General features: G+C 40.6%; 1 protein-coding gene and 1 non-coding gene across 7 annotated transcripts in view; one reads left to right on the top strand and one right to left on the bottom strand.

The window, feature by feature from the left end:
* Positions 1-1,712: 1,712 nt before the first annotated feature.
* trnae-cuc (transfer RNA glutamic acid (anticodon CUC)) lies at positions 1,713-1,784 on the top strand. Its single transcript has one exon. It is a non-coding gene; the product is annotated as a tRNA-Glu (tRNA).
* A 319-nt stretch (positions 1,785-2,103) lies between these two features.
* Positions 2,104-24,886, bottom strand: part of tpd52l2b (tpd52 like 2b) — a 30,137-nt gene continuing 7,354 nt past the window's right edge. Inside the window, exons 4-9 of one of the 6 annotated variants that reach the window (XM_074681038.1) lie at positions 15,344-15,391; positions 11,515-11,616; positions 8,273-8,299; positions 6,289-6,333; positions 4,547-4,595; positions 2,104-4,469 (exon numbers count right to left, since the gene is read on the bottom strand). In XM_074681038.1, the coding sequence (XP_074537139.1) occupies positions 4,383-4,469; positions 4,547-4,595; positions 6,289-6,333; positions 8,273-8,299; positions 11,515-11,616; positions 15,344-15,391 (358 nt within the window). In that variant the 3' untranslated portion in view covers positions 2,104-4,382. The remainder of the gene's footprint in view (positions 4,470-4,546; positions 4,596-6,288; positions 6,334-8,272; positions 8,300-11,514; positions 11,617-15,343; positions 15,392-24,886) is intronic. The other 5 variants (XM_074681040.1, XM_074681041.1, XM_074681042.1 and 2 more) reach the window with 5 other exon arrangements.

The raw sequence follows: 24,886 nt of genomic DNA, 5'->3' as shown, positions 1-24,886 counted from the left end.
TTTTTCCAAACACGAAGGCCTCTCTGATCCGTCTTCTAAACTGCAGCACAGTTGTTTGCTTGACAGAAGGCGGGCCCTTGCTGATGACGTCACAATCGCAGCCTCTTCTTGCCCTGCTGCACTGGACTTGGTTCGAACTTGGTCGGTAAAGTTTTAGGAATTGTTGGTAAGTGTTAGGAAATGTTAGGAACAGCCGAAGCAGGCCATTCGAGAGGTACGGCGTTGAACGTGTGGTTACGCACGGAGAAGTGCTAACGGTAGCTAACGAAAGATCTTCCAAAAAACACCAAAAAGTTACCTGGGCTGTTGTCCAAACGGCCAACTACATGTGAATGTAGAAGTTGTATCGTTAGCTGAAAATAAATCTGGAAGGGATCTTTATTTATACAACTCATGGAAAAACCACTTCCACATAATACATGAATGCTTTTAAACATTTAATTAGTGGTTAATGAACTTGTAGAAGTAAAAGTCTCTTTTATAACTGTTAATTACAAGACCTACCTGTGTTTCTTTTGCATCACTTCTCTTATCTTACAGACCGTCAGACGTCAGTGTTATTGTATCGTAATTGGGATGCTGTCTCAATCCAGTAGATGGCGGTAGTTCACCAAAATCTACCACCCTTTAGACCAGGGGTCTGCCACCTTTACTCTCAAAAGAGCCATTTAGCCTCAGCTCACCTGGATGAAAGTCATTCAAGAGCCGCAAAATATACTTCATCTTCACAATAAAGACAAAAAACTGTATAAAATTCTCGGCAAAGTAAAAATCTAGTGAAAAATTATCAAAACAAGAATTGGAAAAAAAAAGGTAATAAATATCCAAAAAAAACGTGCACAAATTTTGAAATGTAAATAAAATTGGTAAACCTAAATCATGCAATTTCTAAATTTTGCTTTATTTAAAAAAAATGTAAAAAAAAAAATATTAAACTGCAAAATAAGTTAAAAAAAAAAAAAAGGGATTCAAATAAAAACTTAAAAAAATTGCAACCCCCCCCCCCCTTTCAAAATTTGAAAAAATGGAAAAAAAAATTGGAGTTGAATAATTTCCAAAAATAAAAAAAAGACAAAAATGTAGAAGCCTCATTACAATAGGTTATACATATTTTGTACAACACAATGTTAAACTTTGAATTGTTTAGTGTCTGTGTTGTTATCATTTATACCCCTGAAAGATTTTTTTTTTTAATTGTCTATTAATTATATTTCTAAAGCTACAAGGAGGCACTGCAAAGGAGTCAAAGAGCCACATGAGGCTCCAGAGCCACAGGTTGCAGACCCCTGCGTTAGACCAAAGACTGTAAAAAATGGACGTCATCTTGCCCAGCTTGAAGTGAGTCGCCACGAAAACTTCTCCCCCTGGTGGCTGGCTGCAGTAGAGGTAAAATCCGTTGTTGTTATTTTAATTTAGCTGATTGAGTGAATTATAAAGTCTACTGCATCTAATGCACTGTACAGTGAGAATTGAGTAGGGAATGAGTGAATGATTTCAGACACAACCTGAGAAATTTTCAGGAGGACATCCAGGATTTTAGGCATACTGCAGAATTTGCAGGTCTTCACACCTTACTACTTTATTTTTGGCATACTGACTACTACAGACTGGACTTTAGCCAGAAGAGTAGGCACTACTATTATGATAGACTATTTAAAAATCCGAAAAGTTGGCCATCTACTTAGACTTGATATTGCTGCAGCAACACACAGTCCCTGGTGGTCTAGTGGTTAGGATTCGGCGCTCTCACCGCCGCGGCCCGGGTTCGATTCCCGGTCAGGGAACTAATTTTTTTCTTTTTATGCTGAACGTCTTTAACGATTGTGTGGGTATAACACTTGGCGCTTACGTGTGGTAATCTAAGGGACTATAAAATATCATTTATACTCTTTGTAATAATATATAAATATGCCTTTATTTTTATCCACTACTCCGAACATTTGTTATGTTTTTGTTTACAGTCTATTTCAATTTTTGTGAGGACCTCAATTAACAATTTGGTGTTGATTTTTCAGAGGATTCATTTGTGAGATTTCAAGTGAAACAAACACTGTCTTTCATTTAAAGGAATGCTTTATTGATATCCAAACATATACAACAAAACCAAAATAAGTGTTTTAATTCATCCACCATAATCTTCCAAATCTGATCCCTTTTGATTTCTACATCAGCTCGGCCCAGGACCTAAATAAAGCTATGAGTACTCTAACTGTCCTCCAGCCCGGCTCGGAGCAGGCTCATCACGTGCTGCACGCCCCATTGGCACCCGGAAACAAAAGCGCATCATCATCATTTCCCATCTGTCCATACACCGCTAACTGATGGCAGCTTTAAACAGGCCACAAATAATCACTTTAATCAGTCTGTAAAGTGGGCTTTTCTTGCACAGAGTGGGACCTCTGTCTAACTAGAGGCGATCCACTCTGTGCAAGAAAAAACAGATTAAGTATAAACGAGCTGAGATTTCCATTTGTTGTTTTCATCTTGGCAAAGCAGAAAGCCTCCAGAGTTCAGAGGCAAAACAAAAGATCCTGTAACAGATATTTAAATATTGGCAACTTCTTTTTTTTTCATTTGATGGCAAATTATTTCTACACATACAAACAAATCTGGAAACAGACAGAAGGCAGAAAGGAAACTGAACAATTCACCTGACAGGAATATATTAACTAGCAAAAAAAGGATCAACACAAGAAAAGAGGAAAATAAAAATACACTCACATTTGTTCTTTGTAGCCTGATATATGACTCTTTATGTCCAATTCTTATTTAATTTAAGGCTCGTATTGGTCTGCAGGTTTGGGGAGTTTTGGCTTCATTAATATAATGATCAAAATATAGAAATAAACTTAAATTCATCCGTTTTGCATTGATGACTGCGCTGAATCAGAGAGATACAAGAGCAACATTTATAAACATTTAAAGAAGATGATTTTAGCAAAATAAAACTACTCTGTTCATGGTTTCTGAGGAGCGTTGTTGATGAATCTGGAGAAGTTGCTCTTGTATCAGCTGCTTCAGCTCAAATCTTCCTACTTTTCTCGCTAAAGAGCAAAGTGCACAATCGTACGTTTTCTGACGCGGTGAAGTTTGAACAAACAGGTTGTGTGAGTTTGGCGTCATGCAGCGTTTAGCTCGTGTTAAGAGGAGTGCGTTTGTGTGTGTGTGTGTGTGTGTGTGCATCGAGGGGTTCGTTGGCAAGGAGATGTTTTCTACGACACGACGAAATATTTTAACACTAATCCTTCAATCTACCCAGTCTGTACAACTAAAAAAAAAACAAAACAAAAAAAAGGAACATAAAGGAAACTAAGTCTTCTCCACCAGCTGAATCCTAACATGTGAAACGTGTATAGTAAATAAGGCCGACAGAGAAGCGTAGACATTCAGCAGGTAGTGTACACGGCGAAGCGTCGTCCTGAAGCTGTTGGGGTTTGATTGGCGACTGCAGCTCATGAATGAATCAGTTTTACAAACACGGAGACGTCGAATCGTCTTCACCGACCCATAGTGTTTCTGTTTGTTTGTTTATCCTCTACTCCTGCTTTTTCCTAAACCTCCAAACCTGATCGCCACCGTCCGGCAGCACCAGGGACGATATATCTACTCATATATATTTATACATATTGATAAAAGTTATGTAAAAACATTATGCAAAGCAGTGTAAAATAGTTTTTAATACAAAATGGTTTTTGTTTTGTTTTTACATCCTGGGGTGTCACACCAGACCGAGGTGGTCTGCGCGGTCGCTTTTGTACAACTGAGATGAGATATGCACATGCATGTAGCAGTAGTAGGTCTAAGAGAGGCGGGATGTCCTGGCTCCGCCCCCTCCACCCGGTCACACAGGTGCAGGTGGTTTCTGTACATGATAGCAGTCTAACGACGCGTCTGCACAAACCCTCGCCCCTAAATTATGCGCTCGCTTGCAGCTTTTTTTAATGCATGATTTTTACAAAACGGCGTGTGAGAAGCAGACGCGTTATAATGCCGTATTATCTGTTGAATATGCGGAGACGGCGCCAACCTGACGGAGGACAACATCACGGTTAAGGGGAGTGGAGGGTGGAGAGGCAGGAGGAGGTGATGTAACAAAAGCGAGATCTGTAAATTATTTAGACATCAACAAAACATTGAACTTTTCCATGGAGGCGCAGAGACCAGCAGCTCGTCCCACCTCAGACCCACGAGTCCTTAAACTCCACCTGACGGGGTTCGCAGACCTTTAGAGGGGGGAGGGAGGGTGGTGGCGAGTGGGTGAGGTGGAGGGTCAGAGGTCAGGCTGACTCTGCGATGTGGCGTGGTAACAGTACAGTCTCAGGTCGTGAGGAAGGTGGCAGCGAAGGAGGAGGAGGAAGAGGAGGAAGAGGAGTGGGGTGTGTTCAGAAAGGTGGGTTCTCCTGAGTGGGGGTGGTGTCGGTGGGGGAGCTGACGGCGTCCCCGTTCCCTTTGGGGCCGACGACCTTGTACTGCAGACAGAGGAGACAGAGTTAGTGATGTCACCATCGCTCTGAGCCCTCGCCCTGAGCGTCTCCACCCTGCTCACCTTCAGGTTCCCCACTTTGTCCTCAAACGACTTGAAGGTCGCAGAGTTCCTGCAGAACGAGATCAGAGTCACAACCACGACAACACTCACGTTTTCCCATCATGCATTTCAACCTGAAAGTACCTCCAGCTGCTGACAGAAACCAGAATAAAAACAGACGTAACAGAAAAATTAATCTAAAAGCTTCAGCTCTGATCCAGAGATCTGAGATTTCTTTCTCATGTTTGGTCACAGCGTTACAGAGACAGAGGATCTGTGTCCTTTAGCTCGTGTTTTAGCCTTTAGCTCGTGTTTTAGCCTTTAGCTCGTGTTTTAGCCTTTGGCTCATGTTTTAGCCTTTAGCATATGTTCTGGTCTTTACCTTGTTTTTTAGTCTTTGGTGTTTGTTAAAGTCTTGAGCCTGTGTAATAGTCTTTATCTACAGCTTGAGTCTTCAGTGTGTTTCAAGCCTTAAGCTCATGTTTTTGCCTTTAGCTCATTTATTTTTGCCTTTGGCCTGATTTTTGGCCTTTAGCCTGTGTTTTAGCCTTAAGCCTGCCTTTAAGCCTTTATTTCATGTTTCAGCCTTTAGCCTGTTTTTTTTTTTTAAACATTTAGCTAATGTTTTAGCCTTTGGCTTATACTTTAGCCTTTAGCTTGTGTTTTATCTTTAAGCTCGTGTTTCAGACTTAAGTCTATTTTTTATCCTTTAGCCCATCTTGTAGACTTTAGCCTGTGTTTTAGCTTATATTTCTTGTTTAGCCTTTAGCCTGTTTTTTTAGCCATTAGCTCATTTTTTAGCTTTTAGCCTGTGTTTTAGCTTGTGCTTTAGCCTTTACTTCGTGTTTTTGCCTTTAGCTTGTGTTTTGGGCTCTAGCTCATGTTTTAGCCTTTAGCCTGTGTTTTTGCTTTTAACCTGTGTTTTTGCCTCTAGCTTGTGTTTTAGGCTCTAGCTCATGTTTCGGCCTTTAGCCCATGTTATAGCATGTGTGTCAGCCTTTAGCTCGTGTTTTAGCCTTTAGCCTGTGTTTTAGCATTAAGCTTGTTTTAAGCTTTTAGTTCCTGCTTCAGCCCTTTAGCCTTTGTTTCAGTTTTTAGCTTGTGTTTTAGCCCTTGGCTAACTTCTGTCCTTTTTTTGTCTGACAGTTAGGCTCCAGTGTCCACCATCACTACAAAATTAATCACAGAAATCGTTTTCAGCAGAGAAAAACACAGATCTCTCTTCTCTCTGATAAACTTCATCAGCCGGCGTGGTGTTGTCATAGAGACTTAGACGTGCTGTAAATCAACTAGACCTGATCGGGAAACTAAGAAGTAGCATTTAGGAATAACCTTTACTGTTTCTGATAATCTCATGTTAAAGTGTGGATTAGGATCAGGCAGAAATCTAGAAGAGAAACTTTTTCACTGAGTTCACTGATAGAGCCAGATTAAAGTGCAAAACAAGAAACATTGTTAGCATCAGAGTTCAGAGAAACACATGAGACAAAAAGAAAAAATATTTCAGCACAATGAAACCTGAGCTGGTGAATAAAAACTGTACAGACTCCAGGTTTCCTCACAGAAAAGTTTTCAGCTGTTTGAAGAATTCAAAAAGAAACAAAACAGAAGCTTCAACAAAAGGGCGACAAACTTTAACCCAACTGTTCACAGCTGAGTTTATAAATTTGTTCACAGAGACAGCTGTTAAAGCTGGTACAGGTGAATACAGGTGTGTTAGAGACAGTCAGAGAGAAGCAGAGCAGCTGTGTGTGTTACTTTACCTCATGGCCGGCATACTTATCGAGTGGCGAATGGAATAGTTGCTACTTTGAAAGCGTTAAAGAGAGGAGACAGAGGTGCAAGTGTTACAAGGTAAGCAAGCTGATTTACACACACACACACACACACACACACACTCAGTCAAACACACACACATTACAATGCATTAATACAGCAGGTATAAATTGTTGTGGCAGCAGTCAAACAATCAGTCAAATTCTCCTGTCGTTATAAAATCTGTTAAATCTGGTTCAGCTACAAAGATTCACATCAGAACGCAGCAAACTGAACTGAAACCAGATTAAACTTTGAGCCTTTTCTGTTACTGAAACTCCACAAACAGGCAACATGTCAGGAAACAAAGACTTCAGCAAACGTCAGCTCTCCTTCAGGGAGGAGATCCACATGCTGAGCGTCTGCATGCTCAGAAATCAAAGAGGAGGCAAAAACTGGGGATAGTTTGCACTTTGAAGTAGGAATGCACCGAAAGTTTCTGGATGAAAATGACCCAAAAAGTGAATTTTTCAGTTTTCAGCTGAAAGACTTTCATTATTTCTCACAGAGTTAATTTACATATCACTTAAAGCTAGTATGACCCGTCTAAGATGCATGCTGCATCATTATTTTCTCAGAGTCAACAGCATGCCTGCTGTAACACATAGCTGTATTTATAATCACTGTAATTTATTTCTTGGCTTACAAATAGTCCCTGCACAACTTTTTTAATTTACAAATCAGATTATGGTAGTATGACGTCTTTAGGCCACATTTTCCTTGACATCTCCGCTCTTGCAGAGGTCTACAGCAGTGTTTCCCAATCCTGGTCCTGGGGACCCCCTGCCCTGCATGTTTCAGATGTTACCCCACTCCAGCACACCTGGTTTAAATGAATGGCTCGTTGTCAGGCTGGAGCAGAGCTTGATGACGAGCTGAGTCATATTCAACCAGCGAATCATAGGACAGAGTACTTGTGACGTCCGTTGAAGCTGTCCTGTGCGGCTTGACTTAGAACAGAATGACTAATATTACGATTTACTACGATGCCTAAAATGTGATTATTGATGTCTGGGTAAAGCAATTTGTTGGGTTTAACATTTGGAAAGTTGAAAATCTGGCTGGCGAGTACTTGCCACTTGGCAAGTAGGTCAGAAATGTAATTTCCAACCCTGGATACGATACAGATTCCTGGCAATCGGTATCGGTACTCAACGGTACCAATTTTCTGTACTTTTGTGGGTTTCTTTGGGAAAAAAAAAGATCAATTTGATTAATAATAAAATGTAAATTCTTTTCAATTTAACTTATTTATTCTTTAATATATAACCTTGTAATGCTGTGTTCATGTCCAGCATGGAAAATCACCTACTCTTCCACTCCCTCACAGTCACAAGGATGCATATAGGTACCTTAACATGGCACCTTTTGATCTAGTGAATCGGTACCCGGTACTTTGGACAGAATTCGGTCGGTACCGATAAAAGTACCTCACTCGGTACCCATCCCTACTGGTCAGTGCCTATAAAAGTGCCTAATTTACACGAGGGGGTGTCATTTCACCCCATGTTCCACCCTGAGGTGTTTTCTTAAACACACAAACACCTGAGCGCTCACAGAGAAGGGCACACTGCATAAAGTGGACAGAAAGTCAGGAAAAATAATGTCCCAACCACCACAAGAGCCGCAGAAAAAGATCTCCGCTGTTTTTAAAGTGCCGTCTCTATGAAGACTGCAGTATTTTTTTTAGCATTAATATTAATCTATGCTGCTGTAATACTCTGATTTTAGTGAGATTAGCCCCTTTTTCAGTTTTGGCAAAGAGTTTTTGTTTCAGTGCACGCCTACTTTAAAGTACCCAGAAGTCAAAGTAAGGATGGTAAACAGTAGCAGAGCTTAGCCTCATGTAAAGTTAATATTTCTCCCACTTCATGACAGTTTCAGAGGCACTATGGGTAATTTAAGCTGCTCTAACAGGAACGTTAGTCTTACCTAAAGGAATTAGAGAAAGGTAGAGCTCTGCAGGCCAAACCGAGGCAGCGATTAGAAAAAACACAAAGAGAAAGAGAGACGGTGAGCAAAAAGCAGCACAAGGCGCAAAACCAGGAAACAAACAAACACAGAGGAGACAAAGCAACGTTTGAGGATCAGGGAGAGAAAACCAGCTCTGGAAACGGAAACTGAACATGCTAAAATGTCTTTTTCCTTATAATAAACATGTTATCATTAAAACTTTCTGTGGAGCAGGTTTTTGTTTTTTGTAAATGAGGAAAAAGGACTGAAATAAACCCTGAACCACAGCAGAGATTCATCCTGACGCAGGTTTCTGCTGATGGCGTCCATCAGGCCCTGCTCTCTGAGCTCCTGGCAGAATACCTTACAGTCGTTTAAAATCCAATCATCAGCTCCTGGACTCTGTGTTCACTCACTTTCCTCTCAGAGGTTGTTTACAATAAGTGTTTGGACGCTTTGCTTTTAATACGCTGAAGCAAAACAAACAGAGCTCAGAAAAAGGAGGATGAGAAATGAGATGAGAGCAGGAAGCATGCAGCATGCAGGGTGAACACTCAGTCAGATGATAACACACACACACACACACACACACACACACACACACACACACACACACACACACACACACACACACACACACACACACACACACACACACCCTGCACGAGGAGCAAACATCAACGAGGGCGGAAACATGAAGTTAATTACAGACGGATGTGTGAGTCAACAAACGTCAACAGACACGGGATGTGAGCTGTGATGAGAAGGAGTCAGTGGTTCGAGCTCTTCACTGGTTTTTCAGCCTTTGGTCACAAACAGTCAGACTCTCTTAGTGTCAGAGTGACTTCAGGGAGAAACAGACGGAAACTTCAGGGATGGTTCAACAGGAAGTTCTTCATGTGTCAGCCCAAACTTTAACACCGAACAATGAAAGTCAATATAAGTCACAAACTACGGAAGCGTATTGCATTCACTTGAAGAAAAAAAAACAACTCAGGTTTTTCAGAGTAATTTATTCTTTGGTTTGTTTTTGTGGTAATAATTTTGTTTTTCTGATTAATATTTTTTTATTGGTTTGTTTTTTGTTATAATTATTTCTGTTTTTATGAGTATTTTTTTTTCTGTTTTCAGATTACTTTTTTCTTGTTTTTAGGAGTAATTTTTTCCTGAAGTATCGAGCTACTTCGAAATCCTGTGAGAACCTCCAACCTGCAGACGACTCCCGTGGATGTGTGGTGGCTCCTGTGTCCAGCACGGATCAGAGATCCTGTTCGGCACATATATGCCTTATCCTTAACTTTCTACCGGTTCGTACCGGGTCAATAAAAGTAAGGTATTAGCCACACACAGGATATGATACCCTTGTTATGTTTTCAACTTTATCCTTATATAATAGACTGAGCGAGTTTGCCAGAACTTCACCGTAAGGCATTGATAGCGCTAATAAAATGGCAGAGTGTAGGATACGTCCTTTTGTATTGGACCCCGAGTCAGACCCGGACGGTTCTGCAGCTCAGGAGGAAGAAAATCCACCTGGACACAGATCATCTCAGGCCGCTTCAGCGTGGTGAGTCAAAGCGGTACTGTAACATGTATAGTTTATACGTGGAAATATAGGCAGACTTCACCAATAAACTATTTCTATAACAGGGCTCCATCCTGCTCCTTCACTTTTCTCTGTCTGTTTTATCCATCATGCTGAAAGTGTCGTCTAAAGATCGCCTCTACCGTCAGTTCCTCACTATGTTATTACCGCAGCATTATTGTGGTCCAGGTTCACAGTGCATGTCAGAACAAGCATGCAAATATCACAGTCTCACAAGTATTACCACGTCTGCTAAAACTACAGTGTTTTAACTGCTAATTCACCATGTAAAGCCAAGCTGCTCAGCAGAGCAGAGTCCCTGCATCCAGCACTCAGTCAGTCGGCTCTTGGTGGGTGTATCCCTCGGTGGCGGTTGTGTGACTAACTGACATCACAGAGGAGGAGCTGCTTTATCAGATTACTCCAATAAAAAGAAAGGATCCCCATGTTGTCACGAAATCTCGCGGCCAAATGTCAATGACCTATTTTCAGAGGCATCAAATCTCGTTCTAGGATATCAGAAAAAATACAATATCTCATTTTTTTGAAAATTCAGGGGGTGGAAGGTCTTGTTTTCAAATTTATTATATTATATGTAAGTATTAAATCAGGGACCAGCATGATATGTCCCCTTTAAGTTTCAGTTTCTCATCTCTACATGTGCTCCCCTCAATTGCTCGTATGCTCATAGCTATCTAGATAGATGGAAATGTATTACTTTTCACTTTATGTCATTTTGTTTATGTGTGAGAGGAAGTGTGTTTGTAAGACCCCGTGCGTGATGTGGATCTTTGTAGTACCACAGTGATTTTTGTAGCTCTTGGTCTCTGACTGGTTGACCACCCCTGTCATAATGTCATAAATATTGGTTTCGCAAATTTCCTTAAAATATCGTGATATAATTTCGAGTCTACAACGCCCATCTCTAGATCAAACTATAACCCCTGAAGAGACATAAGTCACCCTTTGGTTTGTGACCCCTCTGATGCTAAAGAAACAGAAAGAAACAGCTGACATCTTTACTCTGCACGGACACAAATTAAATCAAGCTGAACCATCCCTGTGTTGGTGAAATAATTAGGGATGCACCAATCCTGATTCTGGTATTGGCCCGGTATGGTGCCGATCCAGGAAACCAGCTCTATGCCTTGTTTTTACCAGCTCTTTGCTACCTCTGATTTAAATTTAAATGTTGTTCAATACCCAAACCCAGGTATGAGTAATGGGACCAGTTAAGTTGGATCAGTGCATCCCTAAAGATAAGTAATGAAGCAGTAAAATAAAAATGTTAAGGGTTAGTTCAACAGGAAACTACAGCACTCTGAGTTAGAGCTACATAACGATAGTTTGGACAACAGGACTAATAAATCAGGGCTGCAGGAGAAACGAGCAGAGGACACGATGTCGTGATGGAAACCTTTCCAGGTGTGATCATTTTTAGGATTTTAGGAAGATGTCCGGATGCTTCTGCACATCCTCCTCTGCTTTTCTTCTGTCTTATCTCCACTAAAGGAGAAGCTACATGCTGAGAAACTCTTCCTCCACATGCCTTTTGGGTCTGTCTGTTTCACACTGTGCTCGTTTGCTCTTGCAGCCCTGCCAGAGCGTCGGCCGCGTTGGCTCGGCTTGGTCATACCTCATGTCGCCCAGTCTCCTGCTGATGGCCGTGCCCACTGTGCTGAGAGCCGCCGTGGTCTTCTGCCCCGCCTGGGTCAGAGTCTCCTGAGTCTTCTTGTATCTGCAGAGAGGAGGGAAAAAGGAGGGAGGAGGAAACAATGAACAAAGGAAAAGAGGGAAGGACAGATGGTTGGAGGGGAATGAAGCGAAGGTGTGACAGAGAAAGAAAGAAAGAAAGAAAGAAAGAAAGAATTCACAGAAGAGAAATTTACAGTTTAGGAGGAGGGAAGGAGAGGAGCCAGAGAGATTAGGAGAGGGGGGAAAGAATGGTGGGAAAAGGGAAGAGAGAAAGATAAATTAGATCACCGTAAACACAAACACAAAAGCTGACAGTGATAGAAGTTACTGCTCCGTCATTCAGCTCCCTGATGGTTAGTATTCAGACAGTCACAGCCACACAAAACTGAAGGAAGAGCCGAAAGTTAGACCAACAAAGCTGTCGGCTGGACGGAGAGTTCTTCTACCTGGAAACTTAGACATTTATAAAGATCCTGAAATTAAGTTGTAAACGTGTTGATTTTGCCTGTAAACTTGTGTGTATGTGGATTTGATGAGAGGGGTCCAGCTGCAGACCTCCACTCTCAGCAGACTGTTTCAGGTGGGCATGTGAGTTTGCTGTGGTGCCTTTTTTTGTTGCTGCACACTGGCTCGTCTGTGTTAATGGGCTCATCTTACTCATTTAGTCTGAAGTAGGGATGCACCGATATGAAAATGTTGGCATATACCGATATCAATTAGAGGTCGACCGATATGGGTTTTTTGGGGGCCGATGCCGATGCTTTCCAAATTTGCGTAGCCGATGCCGATATGCATAGCCGATTTTTCCAATTTGATATTCAGGCCGATTGTTAAATAAATATATATTTATCACATTTTTGTGAAACGCAGCAATTTCTGAGCAACTAAAAGAAATCTATTACAACAAGTCGTGTCCAGTCCTCTGAACATTTATTCAGCTTTCAAAACAATGAAATATTTTGTCTGAGTAAACACACAATGTAACAAGCAGTAGTAAACATTCACACTCTTCTTAAAATGTCGAAAAAGAAATTTAAACTTATTAATATAATTTGAACTAAAGTATGTAATGTATCCAAGTGGTTCCACAAGTTTGAGGTGCTCATCTTTTTTGTGCCTGATCAAAAATTGCGTCATTTTATACAACGGATCAAAAATCGGCTTTTTAAAAGAAAATACGGCCGATGGCCGATAGAGACAAATGTCCAAATATCGGCCCGATATATCGGTCTACCTCTAATATCACTATTGTTTTTATGGCCAATATTTACCGATATGGATTAAAAAAAAAAAAAAACAATCTGGGATGATGTGTTGAGGTAGGTCAAAGAGAAAAAGCGGTGTGATCGTGAGAAAAGACGATCACGGAGAGGATCAAAGGATGGAGCGCCCGAGACGAGACTAACGTGATCAAAAAAGTTTGTTTTGTCTGTTCTTTGGATCAAAAACAGGAAGAGAGACATAACAAAATTGAGTCCACTCTTCTTAGGTAGTTTTGGTGTTTACACAAGATTATTTGGGTCTTAAAAGATCGTTCAAGATGCTCTGAAAAATTTGAGCCTGACCGATTAATCACTCGGGGCCGATTAATCAGTTGGGGCTGATTAATCAGTTGGGGCCGATTAATCAGTCGAGGCCGATTAATCAGTCGGGGCCAATTAATCAATCGGGGCTGATTAATCAGTTGGGGCCAATTATGCCTGTCACTGATTTATCAACATCAGCCAAAATGTAGCCGATTATAAAAAAAATTTCTCCACAGAGATTCTGTCACTCCTGCTCCTGTGCGTCTGTGTGTTGGGCTGCACGCTGCCCGAGTGCCCGCCCCCTCCATCCACCATTATCTAATGAAAGACTATAGAACGACTTTTTAACATCGTGTTAGTTGCTTTTTTTGTGAGATAAACAGAGATAAAAGCTACTGTTAATTCACACATCCACCATTATCTAATGAAAGACTATAATACAGCATTTTAACGTTGTGTACGTTGTTCATTGTGTGTTTACAGTTTGACTTCTTTAGTTATTATTGTATTTACAGCTTGTTCTTATTTATCATTGGTTTAAACTACAGTTCTTATGTTGACAGTTTTATAATTAAAGTTCCTTGTTGTAATTTAATAGTGTTCTGTCTCTGTGTTGAATCATATGGGTATTATAATAATTTGTGTTCATGTACAGTATATATCCTGTGTATATCAATGAATTTATTATATATATATCAGCTGATATATCCGATATCAGCCCATATATTGGATATCGGCTTTTTTGCCCCCAATATCGGCATCGGCCCCAAAAATCCTATATTGGTCGGGCTCTACTAAAAATGTCCGTTAGCTAATGAGTAAATATCGGTCAATACTGATAACATATCGGACGATATCAATATGTTAAAAAGTGAACAACATAAGCCGATACCGATATTGATACCAATATATTGTGCATCCCTAGTTAGAAGCTGAAATATTTCCGCTCGGAGGCTGTAGCATTTCAATTTATAATTGTCTTTTCTCCCTCCTAATTTCTACCACGTTACCCTGTGCTGCCCGTCACGAGATTACGAGGCTCACTTGCTGTACTCCGTGTTTACGCTAGCCTGATGCTAGCAGCAACAACCATGCAAGCACACAGCGATATACTGAGGCCGGCAAAATTATCGAGTTCATTTCATTTATCGTAGGATTAATTGGCCGAGTGTCTACCTAAAGAAACTTTGAAGGCAACTTTTATTTTGATATTCTTTTGCTGACATCACTTCCTTCTGATGGTGGAGGAGACCTCAGAGTGGAGGTCTGCAGCTGGACTGTGTTGTGTGTGTGGGGCTTTTACAGACAGCTCCAAGTGGACACTTGAGGAACTTCAGTTTTTCCATTTCAGATCTGTTTAATGTGTTTTTTCCTAATGGCAGCAGTCAAGTTGACAACTGAGCGTACATCCAAAAAAACACTGAAACGCAACTTATTTCCCATCATGCACTCTGTGTGCTCGCAAAAACGTAAACAAATCTTTCCTTTTTCTTGCTGATCTGAGACGCCACCACCCAACAGCTGCAGGATGAAAGTGAAATGGCAACAACCCGCTACAATCACCATCAATATGCACCTTTAAATATGTCCCATAAAGCATTTCTTCCCTCCTCTGACTCCAACAATAAACATAGAAACTCTGTTTCTGTTTCTGCTGTTGCTGTGGGTTAAGAAGCAGAAAAGAGAGTGTGTTGAAGCTTTTCTGAAGAGCAGAAAGAGGAAAAATAGGCAGGAATATTGTGATAATGACACTTTTTTCTCCAACAGTTGACACCCAGAGACATTGATGATGCTTGTGTTTTCAAACGTTACAGATAAAGCTGGAGGATACAGAGAAACAGACCGATGAGCGCCCACCCAGGCAGAAATAAACACTTCCTTTCTTGCTGTTAAAATGCACACGCAACATGTGAATAAAGGCATCATGATCACACACACACACACACAGTCTCAGCAGCAGACAGTTCACAGAGTAAATATAATCTGGTGTGTCTGAGTAACGACACACACACCTGAACCAAACTCCAAACGTATGAATTAAATTAACCATGAAAAGCTCGACTCGTCTGGTTCCTGTGACAGAAAATCCAAACCAACAGCCACAGAGATGAATCCGGCCACCCTCACCATCACGAAATGAAAACAGAGGAATGATGAACAGTCAAAGAAAAGGAAAAAGCCAACTGAAAGAAACCTTAGCTCGTCTACAAAACAAGAAATCAAAAGAGAAAGGGGTCAACTCACACTTCAGAGTGGGTAATGTCATCCAAAGTGGCCGAGGCAGACACATATCTGAAGACACAACAGCAGGATCATGACACAGGGGAGAGACACACTCACAGTACAGTACAGAGATCCACAGGTGATCTGAAGGTTCAGGTTAGAGACAGCACATCATTAAGGATCAGATACAGGAAGTGTTCACAAGGCCTCAAATTAATCAACCCATGCTAAAACCCAGATTAATGATGATATACTGATAAATTAAAATCCCTCTCAGGTCACATAGTTTGAGAAAATAACAACAGAAGAGACATGCTGACGTGTTTGTGATGTTTCTTTTTCACAGAGGAAGAAGCTGAGTCAGTATCTGCAAAGTAAACTGCAGCAGTTTATCTTCTTGCTGCTGTGAGTGGATTTGACCATCAGTTGAAACATGTTTTGTTGTTTGTAAACACTCGACAGACATTTCTCCTAACCTCCATCGTGTTGGGGCTAAAGAAAGACAGACATTTCAGTCGCAAACCACGGGTCTTTGTGGGATTGGTGCTAGCAAAGACAGGAAGTAGCAGCACAGCAATCAGGTCAACTGGAGCTCGTTTCTCTCTGAGTTTGACACCAGAAAGTAAAAGCATTCAGCATAACCTACACACAGCCCAGCAGGAATAACCTGGATTCTGTTTACATTCGGACAAAATTGGCCATTGACACCAAACTGGTTGTGTTTGCAGGGATGTTTTTACTTTTTTTTTGTTCCTGTGTGTCCAGAGATCCTTCGTGTGACCATGGTCAGGCTACGTTCACACTGCAGGCAAAAGTGACCTGTACCTGATTTTTTGGCTCAAATGTGACCTGTATCTGGTTTGTTTCTGACAGTGTGAACAGCACAAGTCGCATTGAATCTGACCTTTTCAAATCAGATTCAGGCCACTTTCAAATGTGGAACTAAATCAGATACATATCCGATTTTCTTGAATGCGACCGCGGTCTGAACAGCCAGGTCGCATTTAATGTGACTTTGACGTCATTCTACAGCGGCAGTTTACCTCAGGACACGTGTTTTCAAAGTCACTTCATGGACAGAACATATTTAGAGGTTGATATAGACATGATTATTAAAAAGTGTATGCTTTTTTTAAATAAAGAGTTTTAGTTATTCATCCAGCTACAAGCTTGATTAAATGATGCACAAAAGGATGAGTGATGAGAAAAAGTGAGAAAGCGCTGGGACATCGACTGGCGTCTCCATTACACACACAATAAACCACAAAGTTAAATGAATCGTATGTTTGTATTTTGATATCTAACAAACTTAGTTTATTAACACTGCGCCGACTTTTTGAACAGATTACTCAGGCTAAAATACCAGTTTACAGGACGCAGAGACACCGATGATCCACTGCTGTCCATCTCATCCGTGCGCATTTGCGCGCTGCTGTACTTTCCTACGAGACAGCGTCAGTCAGAGATCCGTCTGCTCCTGTCTGATCTGCCCCCAGACAAACTACGAAACATCAGAACAGATGACAAAACTAAGTTTTTTCCTCTCTGTTCACCTGTTCAGCGCACTACGGCTCTGAGATGTAGCAGGGTCGGCAGGAGAGACCCCCAGCTAAACACCAAAATGGGATTGGAGCAATAAATCAGAATTGAGCATTAAGGGCTGCAGTCTGAACGTAGCCATTGTTTGCACACAAGATTTCAGCTCTCAGCATCCTGTAGCATGATGATGCTAAAGGGTGCTAGGACCAATGTTTCCCACAAGCTGAAAAGGAGGTGAGGACGACGTGCTGGTTCTCAGGTGTGAGCTAAGAAGTGACGACATGGACCTGTCCTTCCATCCATCGTTATTGGGAACGCAAGATCTATCTCCAATAAGATGGACGAGCTAGCCGTGCTAACCCAGCAACAGAGGGAATACCAGAGGGCAGAGTAGCATCATGCTATTCACAGACATGGCTAAAGAAGCTAACACAGGATATGGACGCCACATTGACTGGACAATGATGGACATTTTTTTTTCCAAGTTGACACTTCTTATATTATTCCATTTATATATTCTTGAAATATTTTGCACTTTATCCTTTCTTGTATTGCTGTTGCGATTCTGATTCCTCTTCAGGGATTAAAGTACATTCTGACTGTTAACTATTAAATAGTTAAAGAAGAAATGCACCAGTCTTTGAGCTTGTTTTGACAGCAGTGGTTTCAAAAGGAGAAGGGCTTTAGCTTATCGTTAACTAGTATTAAAGTGAAGTTTAATCCTTGTATGGGGGTAAATCTACTTCTACCAAGGACAGACTCTGTTACAGTAAGAGGAGACAGCTCTGCTCCACACGAGGCCGGTCTGAACATCCTCTCTAACATCAGCACAAAGCTGCTGACTGTGCAGCACAGTGACTTCATACACAGCCCAGCCTGGATCTGTCTGACCATTCAACACTGTACTGTGTCTCTGTAGCCCATTCAGAGCAGAGCAGAGCTTTCTCTACCCCCATCACACAGAGAGAACAACACTTCCTGATTGCTCCAGTCAGGCTGATAACCAGCACTTCACTCAGAGCAACAACTGACTGCCTCCAGTTTTCATGGCAACACGCTCTGAGGCTTTGTATCCGATGTATTCATAATTCATAACCCATTCACTCTGAGCTGCTCTCTGCTCCTCTCACCCTCTCCTTCTGGTCATGTGACTTAAAAAAACACCCTCTCTGTCTCCATCTCTACCTCACATTCCTCTTTCCTCCCACTTTGTTTCTGCTGCCATGACCAGGACACACACACACACATATCTATGCATGCATGTGGGGGAGAGACACACATCCAGAAGCTCTTCCTGTACTGTACTTGGCATTGTGTGTGTGCATACGTAGGCCTTAATAAGAACAACACGCCTGTCTGCTCCTCTTTCTGCCTCTCTGAGCAAATATCTGAGTTTAATCCAGCGCTGCTGATGAACACAGGACGAGGAATCCACGTGTGAGAAAAGTCTGATTCGATAAACGGCTTGCGCGTCTACCCGTGTTTGTGACGGTGTGTAAAAGTCAGAAGCATCTCTTGAGCTCGCCAATCCAGTTCATTTCAGGAGCAGCCACACGGAAAATTCCATTAGCTTCAGACCTGAGCGCAGGAGAAACGGCAGCAGGGCGGTAAGGATGGGCGGGAAGCGGCGTGTGTTTCTGCCAACTGGAGAGTCTGGATTCTTTCAACAGAACAAAACAGTCTAATAAATAAACGTCCATCTCCTACGACACTCATGGGAAACTCTACAGACTTTGATAGGTCACAGAAAAATATGGACTAATAGCATCTGACTCACCTGATTATCAGGGACGTGTATTATGGATTACAGACGGGCCGTGAATTAAGAATATTTTAATATCTAAGAGTCTAAAAAGCATCAAAAGATTAATGCAAATATTATCTTAAACTTTTTCCCAGTGCTCTGGTTAGGTTGTGGTACTTCTGCTAAATGTTCGTTCAATCGACAAACAGCAAAAACTGAAAACAAAGCAAATGTTTGAGTCTCAAAGTTAGCAAAAACTGTCTTATTTCAACATATTTTGATAAAATGAGGCCTGAGTTATTTTTGAGGGGGTAAGAAAATGACTTGTTTAGTTTCTTGACATGAAGACTTTTTTCTTATTTCAAGAAGCTTCACAAGTACATTTTTCTAACCTAACTGGTAGATTTGTTTTGTTCTTTGCAAGGGATGGGTGAGTAACATTACCTGGTAGTGGCCTAATTTGGTTTTTGTTGCTAGGTGCCGCCCTGTTGGCAATGGCTGCCTTTTGCAGCAGCTCTCTCTTCTTTGTCCATTTCTTGTAATTTTTTCGTCTCTTTTTTTAGTCATCTTTGTGTTTGGAGTGGATCATTTCTTTGTATGGCAGAAAAATCTGAAGCTTGGAACTCTGAAACTCACTGAAACTCTGACAGTTGTTAGTTTCATTTTGCACTTTTGTTGATTCATAAAAAAACCAATCGTAAAGAGAGAGAGAGCTGTTTGTGTTTTATTTTGGACTTAAAGTCAGAGCGATTGTGCTTTCTTTGATCAAAATGATCTGTTACTGCTAATTTAAATGTTATGGATCAAAAGTACCAGTGGTATCAATGAGCACTCAAGAGGGAGTATTCGTACTGGTATCAATCTGAAAAAGGTGAATCCCTACTCTTTACATCCATTCAAGCACTATTTTGTTCATTCCAGGCGAGGACAGACAGATTATCGGGGCCGATATTTGGCATTTTGGGGCATATCGACATCAGCCTTTTTTTTAATTCGACAGCAAATATGAAACCCATTCAGAACTGTGTTGTTTTGTCTCTGATGCTTCTCTGCACTGAATCTCTCTCTGTCTTAACTATGGAAGCCCAAGATGGTCATTTAAAACCAGTCATGTCAAACCAAACAGAAAATTAATTCTACTGCATAACCTGCCTGTAAAAGCAGCACAAACTCTATTCTGTCCAGTTTTATTGCAGTTTGATAGAAATTTTGGAAAAACTTTATTTACTGTAGAAAACTTAAGCTATTTATTTTTGAAGTTGTCATTTAACTTTATAAAACTGTAGTGTGGGAGCTGTTTAATAAACATATGCTTGAAGGCATTTGATTACAGTCAAGTGTTGGAGTTTGAATTGTTCAAAATGTTTAACGCCAATATTTTCACTTTGAATGCAAATTAATATCGGCCTCCTTGCCCACTAATAATCAGTATATCTCTAATTCCAGGTGAATGTGGCTCATATTAAGTCTAATGAGACAGTTAACGACTGAGTAGTCAGACAAACACCTGTTTGAGTTGAGGTTTTGCAGTGTACTGGTTGGTATTTTTGGTGCTGATTCTCCCTGCTGCTGCTTCATGTTTTCTAAACATAAAAACTTTTCATGTAACATCATTTTTTTTCCTATTTTAAAACTAGAGTACCTTTTTTCCTCCTCTGTATACTTGCAGTTCATACATGTTGGTGTTGCCCTTTTACTCCTTCATCAACTCCATCAACAGAAGTCACTTTTATCAAATGTTTGAATAAGATAAAGCTGCAGTATTGAAATGATAGAAGCTGAAATATTCTCCTCATTGGGTCAATAACATGTTAATTGTGCATCTTTACTGAGTGCATTGCTACAAACCCTTAGTTTGTCTGCAGAAAATTTTATATTTCAGAAATCATCCCTTTAATTTTCTCTGTGAAGGAGGCGAACGCACAGCCTCAGACGACAGCGTCAGAGTCAGTCTTTTAAAAACAGTCGGTGGTATTAAAAGCAGCAGGAACACGTGAGAAAGCTTTAAATACAGAGGAACCGTAGAGGAAGTAGAGAGGAGGACGTGTGTCATCAGATCTGGACCAACAGCTGACCCCTGGAGAGGAAGTTAACACAGGCTGATGAAACTGATAAGACACAAAGACCTGAAAGAGATGAAGCCAGCGAAGACAGAAGGGCTGAAAAAAGCCATGAAGGCTGCATGAGGACTAAAGTTAGATACAGGGTCTGCTGTCAGGTACCTGCTTCCTCTATTCAGCTCACACCTGTGCAACATCTCCGTGTTAGGGAGAAGGAAGCTGCAGCACGAGACTGAAGTTTCTGTGATGCGTCTGTGTCCAGGCGCTCCTCTTACAGAGTCTACCACGTGTTATAAAGACCTGGAGGAGTGCAGCACATATATCTGCAAACCCACTCTGAAATCCATGCTCAGATTATTTCAAATAATCTCTTATTTGTTGGAGCAAATTAAAGCACACCTCATTCCTCATGAGCAACACAAAGACACAGACTAAAGACCAGGTTAACACACCTGTTTCCCAAGCTCTCAGCCTTCATCATGCAGCTACAACGCTTTGGTGTGTGACTAGAATCACTAGAATCACTGCAAAATGTGGATTTTACTGGTGTTTAGTTTGAGTTTATTCCTAATCTACAGAAACACAAGCATTTCCAAACTTCAACAGACTCAGACGGTTTGTTTGTCCTCACACACATGAAGTCAAACAGCCGCGCCGGCGTCCTCAAACATGGTTAGAAGGTGAGAGCGGAGGAGCGTGGAGAGTCAGGAGCGTGAGAGAGCAAACACGGCAGGAACGCAGACACCATCTCCACCGAGCGAGCAGCAAACAGAGCAAAGACTCACAGATCTGAACCGGTAACTTTCTCATTCCACTCGCCCAGTTTCCCAGAGGTTCTCACGTAGCTAGAAACACAGACACCAGGGTGTTAGAGCGGCACGGGGTCCACAGGGTCCACGGGGTCCAGAGGGCCCAGAGGGCCCAGAGGGGGGAAGCTGGGGTTAGAAAGTTCAGAAAGAGCTCTGCAGTGTGGGAGCTGCTGGATGAAAGCTGCAGAGCCTGATGTTTAGATCATCTTGGAGTAAAAGTCAAACTGTGCTGCTGAATGAGTCTGGTCGGGTTTACTCTGGGTTTAACTGTCCCATCCTCATGATCTTGTTTGTTAAAACGATGTGTTTTTTGTTTACAGTCTTGTGGTAAGTTATTTTAATTTGTTTTTTTTTTTCTGTTTGGTCACCTGCCTTAGGACAACAGATGAAATTTAGCTATTGTGCTAATTCAGGCATATTTACTGTGACGTGCAAAACAACATTGTTGGTTTATGTGCACTGTCCTAATCAAATAAATTAATAAATTAAATTAAATTAAATCAGGGGTCTGCAACTTTTACTTTCAAAGGAGCCATTTAGACCCAGCTCAGATGGATTAAAGTCATTCAGGAGACACAAAATCTACTTTATCTTCACATTAAAGACGATAAAGTGTACAAAACTCAAACATAGTTAAAATCTAGTGAATAGTTATCTAAAGATTTTACATTTATGAAATTAAGCATGTCTTAGTTTTTTATTTCTAATAAATCTGCAAAAAAATAAAAATAAAAATGAAATTACAAAAAACTGCAAAGAAATTCAAAAAATACAAAAATTGTATAAGTTCGCAATTAAAAAAAAAAATTCAACAATTATTTGAATTTGAAAAAAAATCAAGTTATTTGAATGAAAAATTGTTAAATTTAGAAAATGCAAAAAATTTAAAAAAAAAAAGTGACATACGAATTTTAAATTTCACAAATTTGCAAAAAATTTTTGAATTTTGAAAAAAAATTAAAAATTATTTGAATTTTAAAAAAAAGTTAAATTTAGAAAATGCAAAAAATTGAAAAAGTGTAATACAATTTTTAAATTTGACAAATTTGCAAAATTATTTGAATTTGAAAAAAAAAACAAAAATCATTTGAATTTGAAACAAAAAATCAAAAATTTAAAAAATGTGCAAAAATTTGAAAAAGTGCTGTCAATTTTTAAATTTCACAAATTCACAAAAAAATATTGAAAGAATATTTGAATTTTTACAATGCATATTGATAATACCGCTCAACTCATCATGTTTTGTTTGCTGATGTCTTGCCACATCTAAAGCATGTATATCAAGCCGTCAGATTTAGTAGATTTATTATTTTCAAAAGTTTGCAAAAATAAAAACAATCGCGAAACTGACAAAATCTCAATAAAACTATTGAATTTAATAACATATATTGATCACATTGCTCATAGATCTCTTCTGTTGTTTGATAGTGTCTTGCCACATATCAGTCATGTATATTAATCCAGCATGTTGTCAGTGAAATGAATCCATCCACACAGAATTAAAATCAGTATTTTCTTCCAGATTAGTCTTTTTGTAGATGTAGTTATCTTCCCAGGGCTGTAAAACTTGAGGTTAGCCACAGGTGCATGGAAAGTTGGTGGGCTGTTGATGTTGTAGGAGGTGAAGTAGAGCGGTGGCAGGCTTTATTGACAGATGGGATGAAGATTTAGTTCAACTAAATGTTAACACAGGATTTTATTTAGTGTCAGTGTCTTTAATCATCAATACCCTCTGGAAGAAAAATAACTATTCTTTATTTTAATAATAATATTTAGACCCTGGCTCGTGATGAATGAAGATGGAGAGCAGTAACGATCCTCTGTTACTGGAAAAGCTCATTAACGAGTTTCAGCGTGGTTGTTTTGTGGAGCAGTTTGTTGTTCTCATTACGCCTCCCGCTCTGCGAACACCTCCTGCTGCTCCATTAATCATGTATAATCACGTCTTCTGTCGAACAGGCAGAACGTGAGGACGGTACAGCGTCTCAAACAGAGGAGCAGCTTTGGTAACAGCCAGTAAAAACAAAGTGGGTAAATATTTGTCCCCTGCTGTGAAAACCCTGATTAACAATGATGAGCAGAGCTCCTTTAAAAACATGGAGATAATAACTGATGACGCAGCATCTCGCCATGTTTCAGCTGTGTTGGGGGTTTGTCCTGACTCTGTGTAACATCAATACTCTTCAGACGTTGGAGGATCAGTGTGTCACCACGGGATGAGTCATTCTGTGACTGGCTCGCTCTGATAACGCTGCTACTATCACACAACGTCTTCAGGAAGTGCTGATTCATCTCACCCACTGTTCAGAGTCACAGAGTCTGAAACATGTGGAGGAACAGTTTTTCAGATTGTTTCATCTTACCGACGGTTGGGATGAGTTCAATCAATCAGGATCTATGGAGAGTCTGAGGAAAGTCCAGGTGAGACTGAAACGTTTGCGTTTTCTGTCTTTGCTCCTGACCTCTGAGTCAGAGAAGAAACTAAAGGCCAATCCCAATCATCACTGTTTCCCCTCCCCCTTTGTCTTTCCCTTCCTTTGGTCCTCTGCTTGTAGGGCCAAGGAAAGGGCTGGGCACACATCTCTTCACCTGATCTCTGCTACATCATCCTCCCTGGTTTCTGTCCGTCTGTCTGTCGTAGTCAGAGCGACTGTTTCTTCCTCCAAAGCGAACACATTTTAACAAATTGATGATAAACTGATGTCAGATCAGGGCGACACACTCACAGCAAACAGACATCACCACCATGGACTGCATTACATGAGAGATGAGACAGCTAAGCTATGAAAAGCTAACGCTAAGCTAACATTTTAGTGTTCAGAAGCTATATTATGTAGCTTCTAGATACTGAGACGTAAGCTTAGCGTTACAAAAGCACTTCACTGTAGTGAAGTCTGTCTGCTGTGAATGTGTCGCCCTGATCTGACATCATGTAGCTATTATTAGCTGTAGTTGTAGCTATAGCAGCATTAGCTAGGTTGTTATAACGAGCGATTTCAAAATGCAACCAACAACTGAAAACACGGCTAATGTTTACATGGAGCAGCAATGGACTGGATATCTGATAAAAGTATCAATATCATGGAAAATTTGTCTTATGCCTTGGTTTCAAGTGAGGTTGTCTTCACGTCAAGGGCTGTGTGACTCTTCACCTTCACCTTACAGAGAAATGGGACTGTCTCTAAATCTTGACCAACTTTCATGACACAGCTTAAAACTGAGGTTTGGATTTCTAGGAGACACTTTTAAAGGTATGCGTGTTGAGTAAGTCTCCTGAATTTTGTTTCAAGCAATGGCATCAAAAAATGCAAAATGCACTTTTTTAAGGATGCTTGTTTTTCTACCCCACTCCTCGTCTCCTGCCCTTCACTGTGTGGTACCTACCACTGGTTTAAAATGCCACAGCCCTGAT

Source organism: Halichoeres trimaculatus, unplaced genomic scaffold, assembly GCF_033239565.1.
Source record: "Halichoeres trimaculatus isolate MK-OKI-2021-1 unplaced genomic scaffold, fHalTri1.1 fHalTri1_scaffold_11, whole genome shotgun sequence".
Taxonomy (NCBI): Eukaryota; Metazoa; Chordata; class Actinopteri; order Labriformes; family Labridae; genus Halichoeres; species Halichoeres trimaculatus.
The sequence above is the reverse complement of the archived record's forward strand: the minus strand, read 5'-3'. Positions and strand labels throughout refer to the sequence as shown.